The sequence below is a fragment of the Montipora capricornis genome, chromosome 9, assembly GCF_036669925.1.
Source record: "Montipora capricornis isolate CH-2021 chromosome 9, ASM3666992v2, whole genome shotgun sequence".
Taxonomy (NCBI): Eukaryota; Metazoa; Cnidaria; class Anthozoa; order Scleractinia; family Acroporidae; genus Montipora; species Montipora capricornis.
Genome location: NC_090891.1, coordinates 15,414,387 through 15,421,886, shown reverse-complemented (window position 1 = coordinate 15,421,886; position 7,500 = coordinate 15,414,387). Strand labels below are relative to the sequence as shown.

At 41.7% G+C, this 7,500-nt stretch overlaps 2 protein-coding genes across 2 annotated transcripts in view; one reads left to right on the top strand and one right to left on the bottom strand.

The window, feature by feature from the left end:
• LOC138015878 (protein POLR1D-like) overlaps positions 1-7,500 on the top strand; it is a 32,723-nt gene that overhangs the window by 21,268 nt on the left and 3,955 nt on the right. The window lies entirely within an intron of this gene.
• Positions 3,896-4,974, bottom strand: LOC138016226 (uncharacterized). Its single transcript, XM_068863393.1, has one exon. The coding sequence runs from the start codon at positions 4,972-4,974 to the stop codon at positions 4,021-4,023; it is 954 nt and encodes a 317-aa protein (XP_068719494.1). The 3' UTR covers positions 3,896-4,020.

Sequence of the window (7,500 nt, the reverse complement as noted above, 5' to 3'; positions counted from 1 at the left end):
TTTATTAAGATCGTTTTGAAGGCCGGAGGAGGTGTTGTTGATTTTATAGATTCAGTCGATAAGAGTTCGGATAAGGCCAATTTTATAGCGTGATGGAGTAAAACTAAAGAAATTAGTTAAGAGACCAGTGTAAGTTTTTTTATGAAAAACTGAAAAAACACAATCACGCGAAGTGTTGTCAACAAGTATGTCAAGAAAGGAGAGTTTACCATCATTCTCTTTCTCAAAAGTGAATTTGATGTTAGGGTGCCGTGAATTGATGTAATCAAAGAATGACATAGCATCCTGTTCGTTGTGAAAGAGACAGAAGGTGTCGTCAACATAACGCCTATAGAGTAGAGGGTAGTTCGAATGGTTGAAATTATTTAGCCACGTTTCCTCGTGGAAACCAAGAGAAAGATTAGCTAGGATGGGTGCTAGTGGAGAGCCCATCGCTACCCCATCAACTTGATTTGCCATTAAAAAGAAAATGATAGGAACGAGATAAACTAAGAATAAAGCCAGGATTCGAGCCACGATCCGAGCTGGGATCCGAGCCAGCTGGATTCGAGACCTAACCGAGACCTGCCCTAACCCTAACTAGACCTAAATAGACTAGAACCAAGATAAATAGACCTAACCTAACCGATTCGAGACCTAACCTATCCGAGAGATTCGAAAATAAATAGGGGAGAAAGCTCATCTTGCTCGGATCCTAGCTCGGATCTTGGCTCGGATCTTAGCTCGAATCCTGGCTCGAAGTGTAGGTATCCTCCATAAAACGACGCAACAGTGATTGTTGTGAAAGAGGGGGCTGGGCGGAGTGTTCACAAGCCAACATCAGTGAATGATGTAGCGTCCCTTTACGTTTCAAGGGATTCATACTAATCGGCCATCGCGAGCTAACAGATCGGCCTTGCAAATTAGCAATTTATAATTCTTTGCAATTAACACTGCTCCCTTTTTGCTGTGTTAAACTAGTCGATTTTTACAGCCCCTATCCGCAGGCCTCTTACGAGGTAGTGCAACAAATAATTTAATTGGCTGTGTGCAAATAGAAATGGTGGGAAAACATGATGGTATTTACTGTTCTCGGACGCATAAAAAAAGCCATCGCATTAGGCCCTTCCACGGTTTTTGCCGCCATATTTACTGGGGGGCAAACAAAACCTGGTTGCTACGCAACGCGCCATATATTTCCTTTCAAAATAAGACGCGGTTTGCTACCCTCGAACAAGTATTTGCGTTTTTATTTGGGCAAACGCTTATTTCTATAGCCAAAAATTTCTGTCAACAAAGGAGTGACATTATTATAGGTGAGTGATCGATTGTTTGGGCGAAATACGTTTTATTCTTTGGGTTAAACGCGTTTGTTGTGATACGTTGTCCGAACGTGACTCGCGGCCGCCATTGTCGAGAAAAGCACTTAAGAAACAGTCCTTTTTGGGATTTACCTGGGCAATAAAGGAAAAACATAAAGATAAACATTGAAAGTATGGTTTGTGTCTTGTTTCTGTAGGTCTAAAGCTAAAAAGCATTATTCTTTTCCGTACATAAATTTAGTCGGGGAAATGGGATTTGGAGACAAGTGTTGCGTTGGAGGTTGCGACAATGACCGAAGGTATCCAGAGAAATTGCTTATTCACTCGCATGTGGGGAGGTTATCATTCCACAAACCCAACAACTAGATGATAGAAGCGTGATCTTGACAGGTTCAGAAGGGAAGAAAAGTTTTTGCAATAGGGAAGTCCAGGGAGTTGTTGTTTGCTCGAATCATTTTCAAGATGGAAAACCTACCAAAGGCAACCCATTGCCCACTCTTTTTCTGACTCCTTTTGAACATTCTAACACTAAATCGCCAAGGAAGAGACGACGGTTAGAATATAATAAAGTTACTGCAACTTCAACTACAAGCAAATCAACTGAATTTACAGGACCTTCAGACTTGGAACCTGATAACAACGGCGATAATCCTGCTAGTGATCCGATGGAAATCAAATCTAACTCTATCGAATTTACACTGTGCACAGCCTCTGCACAAATAACCAGAGATGGCGATGTTCGTCTGTATACTGGTATTCAGAATACAGATGTTTTGAGAATTTTGTTTGAGCACTTGCTGCCTAAGGCTAAGAACATGACCTACTGGAAGGGAAATAAGCAAACTGAGGCAGAAAGACCCAGACGCTATGCTGGCATCAGCATTGATGAATCCCCAACTTTCCGGAAACATGGTCCCCCAAGAAAACTTAAACTTGAGCAAGAGCTCTTGCTCGTAATGATGCGGCTTCGATTGGCTTTGTCGGTTGGTGATCTGGCATTTCGATTTGGAATATCACACACTCTTTGTAGTTCAATTTTCATCTCTTGGGTAAAGTTCATGAAATGTGAGCTCTCATGGCTCATCAAATGGCCCTCCAAAGAGCAGACAAAGAAAACCCTACCCAAGTGCTTTGAAAAATACTATTCCAAGGTTCGTTGTATCATCGATTGTTCAGAGGTGTTCATTGAGACACCTTCTATCTTGGAATTACAAGCTACCTGCTGGTCAGACTACAAGCACCATTGCACCCTCAAATTCCTTATTGCAATAACCCCAAATGGCTTAATCTCATTTGTATCTGACTGCTATGGGGGTAGAACATCAGACAAATACATAGTTATGGACAGTAGATTCATGAACAGACTTGAGCCATATGATCGGGTTATGGCAAACAGAGGGTTTAAGATTCGTGATGACCTGGCCATGTATCAGGCAACCCTGGCCATCCCCCCAAGTACTGTGGGCAATTTTCAAATGGCCACACAAGATGTGTCAGAATTATCAAGAATTGCTAATGTCCGTATTTACGTCGAGCAAGCTATAGGGAGGCTCAAACATTTCAAAATCTTGAGTCATGTAATGCCAATCAGCTGCCTGCCTTTGTGTGATGACATATTAGTTACATATTGTAGCCTGTGCAACCTCCTCCCACCCCTTTGTGAGTGATCACCAACAACTTTATGTGTAGCTGTAACCTCATTTATTCTATAATGAAAGGATTGCAACAGAATGGTCAATGTAGATTGACCAGTCCTGCAAAAATACTTAGCCATTTCACTCCCAAGATCCGAGTAGTAATTCTCCTTAGTGCCTGACATACACTTTCTTGTATGTTACTTTGGAGAATTTGCTATTATATCAATCCAATATCCTAGAGTTGATAATTCTCTCAATTCTCATCATCGGCTAAGTTGAAAATGTACTGATGTTGTGAGGAGAAGTTTTAAATGATCACTTTTGGGATTGAAATGGTCAAATACAGTTGTTATTGTCTATAAGACTTGTATGAACTATCATGCCTACTTATTTTAGGGTTGTAACAGCGTAAAGCAACAAAATAATAATTATTAATTGTGTAATTTCCAAGATATACTTTATGATGCAAGAAATAAACTCTCGGAAAAATTAAAAAGTAACTTAAAGCTGCTTACAAGAAGAGCAAAGCCAGTGAACCTGTTGTGGTTCACTGGTAAGGCCTTCACATCCCCAGTGATACCAAAGCTCGCACTGATCACAGCAGACACTGTTCTCGTCACTACTTTCAATTTCATTGGGCTCAAGGCATAGGGTTTCACATGTAGGACAGTAGAAAATTCCCACCAAGCCCAGTAAAGCCTTGACAACATACCATTTATAAAAGATAACTAAATTTTGCTCAACCCTTTCATAAGAAATCTGGTCTTCCTTGACTTCTTCCACTAATGTGTCTGCAAATTGTGTCCACACAACAAAATAACCCTTGGAGCTTCCTGATATCACAATCTCTCCTTGTAACTGCATGTAGTACTTGTGTGCCTTATTCAGACACACAGTACCATTTCCCATTTTCAAAAAGTCAGTTCGGTCCCAAGCATCAAGAACTTTCTCACTCCTTATACTATATGGACACTTACATTCGATGACAAATGTTCCACAGCAATCGCAGGTGCCAGTGGCATCAGGACTAGCTCCAATATAAGGGAGGTCCCTTTTTACCATTAACCCCACCTCAATCAAGTTCATGTTTGTATGCTTTGGCCCTTCTCCTCTTTTAATGCATCTAGAGCATCCTTTTCATGTACTCTCCCCCACTGTATGGACTGGTGGTGAACAATACGTGCAATGAGGGGTTTGGTCTTTACCACCTTTTTCCGTCCAGCAATTAGAGTGTTCACTTTGGTGTGAACCTCATGAAACTTTGAGCCAGTTATTCTACCCTTTCTCTGCTCAACCCACTCCGAACACAGGCTCTGAGATCTGGTGGCCCTCTCTATGGCATCACACTGCCCCTGAGTGAAGTGGAAGGATTCAAGAAAGCTAGTGACCATGGTAACCTCCCCCTCTCCCTTATGGTGTGAGGCAAACATCTCAGCACATTGTTTCAATGGGAGGGGAATACGTTCAATTTGGAATTGACTTTCCTCCATATTTTCAACAGCCTTGAAAATAACTGATCTATCAGTTATAGCAGTCTTCCACTTGGTGAGAAAAGTATTCTTGGCATCCTCAGTGACATTGCACTCACACTCTCTGCACGGATCAAAGCTTTTCTTTGAATCTGAGTTCATTTCTCTCTTTTCTGGGTTATTGGCATTGTCCCGAGAATCACTCCTTATTGTCAAGTCTTTGATTTTCTTGGGCTCCACTTCTCTAAAGGTGCAGTCATTCCATCTGCATGGTACAGATGTACATGAAGGACTAGTGAAGCCCATAGAAACTGCATGTTCAACCTTGTACAGTAGTGCCATAACATGATTGCAGCTTTGTGAAAAGCCTGCTGTACAGCTGCACCATGCAGACAGAACATCATCCTGTCTTGAATCAATGGCTACCCACACCTCCCGTGGCTCATCCCTGACTCGTTGTGAGGGTGTTACACTGCACTTTAAAATACATGTGCATTCAGTATCAAAATTGTGCGAATACACTGTTCCCACAAATCCACCAGCAAAGTAGGAGTAGGCTTTGCACATTTTGTATTTTCCCACATACTCACTGTCAAACTCCTTCTTAGACAAAATGAAGGAAAATATTTTCCCAAGGTCTATTGCTGGCCAAGTCGTTAAATCGTTTTTCCAATCTGCTATCGACCTCGGGGCACTGGGAAGACCCTTAATACGATGATTGTACTCGATTGCAAGTCTTGACCGCAACTCTTCATCATTGACCACCACCCCTACATTTCGTGCACAAGCAGAAAAAGCTCTGGCAACAAGCTCTCTTTTTTTGCCCGTAACGCCTAGCCCTCGTAAACTCAAATACTCTTTTTAACTCTCCCAAGCTTTGTTGAAGGAAATTTTCGTAAACTTCTTCAGGATTTTCGATCAACGGCTCTTTTGAGACACGAGTAGCCATGCGACCTCGAGGGAATTTATATTAGAATCCTAAAATAGAAACAAAACGAGGACAAGTGTTTAGTTGTGTTACTCGTGATTTTAGACCAGCAATCTACAGCTTCCCAGTATAAATGAATGAAACTTTTATTTTATTCCTCATTTGAGGGGTAAGTCATTGGAATACATCCGCAATTTACGTCTTGCAAAAGTTAAGTGTAACGATTGTTTTCTCAATGGCGGCCACGATTCACACTCGGACAACCTATCACAACAAACGCATATAAACCAAAGAAGAAAACGTATTTCACCCAAACAATCGATCAATCACCTTTAATAATGTTTTTCCTTTGTTGACAGAAAATTTCGGCTATGGAAATAACCGTTTGTTCACAACAAAAGCGAATAACTATTCGAGGGTAGCAAACCACGTCCTATTTTGAAAGGAAATATATGGCGCGTTGCATAGCAACCAGGTTTTGTTTGCCCCCCAGTCAATATGGCGGCCAGAAACCGTGGAAGGGTCTATTGGGCTGATTCATGCAACAGTAGTGTGCAATTAAATTCAATAGTGATGAAAATATGTTAGAATCCAAAGCATCCACGTGTTATAATTATAGTTAGCTTATTGAGTCATTTCCTTAATACCTTTGATTGCGTGGTACTCAATTTGATGGATACCTCACTGTCCACTCGCATACAAACACATAAAGAGGAAATCTGAGCAGTGGATGACGAAAAGCATGAAAAATCAATTAAAGAACTACTAAATTCTCCCAAAGATGTGCGTGATGGTGGGAAAACCATAAAAAATATATTTTCGCTACAGGCAATGTTTTGTCTTTTCTCAGCCGAGTTGATGTAATAAGTGATCATAGCTGAGTTTAGGTTTCCCTTGGCCTTTGCCAGTAAAAGGAAAAAGCTTGACGGATTTGCTGGTTTGCCGAAGTCTCGGTGGGAAGACCTCGTCGGCCAAGAAGTGATAGGTCAAGGAACCTTTGGAGTGGTGTTTTTGACTGAGTTTCAAGCTGATGGAAAGCCCGCCGAAAATCTGATTGTAAAAAAGCTGTTAAGTATAGCTCAGGATTTTGCGGCAACGTTCACCAAAGAGGCCAAGATTTTAAAGGATTTACAGCACAAAAACATTGTTTCATTTAAGGCGACATGTGAGCATCCAGTGGCGATGATGCTCGAATATCTGCACTTTGATCTCGAGACCTTTGGGGGTGAGGAAAAACTTCCTTAGCTGCCTAGACCAAAACGTTCATATTGTATGTTTCCTTCATATGTATGTTTCGTCTGTAGCTTTACGATAGCAGCAGTCCTTCGTTGATATTGTAATTACTGGCATTTCTGTTCGAATTGTACCAGCGGTTCAACAATTGCACTGTCAAAAAAAAACAATTGCACTGTTAAAATGGAGCTTGTCATTAAAATCAACAGATCAGATCTCTCTTAATTTTGCCGGTCTCGGAGGTAAAGGTACACCTTATTTAACGTCGGAAGTTCCTTTACTCTCTAGAGAGTATTCTCCCAGCAAGCCGACGGTGCGCTCATTTTGAGTTTGATCCAAAAAGAAAAAAGTTGGAAACAAATCAAGTTATTGACAGGTCAGGATATACAACAGGAATTGTTCCATCAATTCCTAGGCGAAAACTGTCCAGACACTAAGGCTTTAGCTAATATGGTGAACGACCACTTTATCAGTCTGACATCAGACTTTGTTCCCTTGACCCCCACCGGAGTAACCTATCAACAGGTTCCCCACGGCCTCCTAGTTTACCGTGAGTGTCTGGGAGGTACAGGACTCTTTATCAAGCCTAAATGTCGGGAAAGCAATTGGCCCTGATATGATAACGAATAGGGTCTTAAAGGAATTCGCACCTGAACTCGGCCCGCTAATTATGGACATTTAAAACTGCTCACTCAGGGAGGGCTATGTACCTGATCTGCTGAAACGATCCATAATCAACCCCCTGCCTAAGGTTTCCCCACCACAAGAAATCCATACTGACTTGAGACCTATCTCTCTGACCTGCACCCTTGCCAAAATCATGGAAGGGTTTGCGCGCAGCAGGCTTGTCGCGCAAATTTCGGAAAATTTTGACCCACGCCAGTACGCAAGGGAGGGGCACTCCACCACGGACGCTTTGATTTATATCCTAC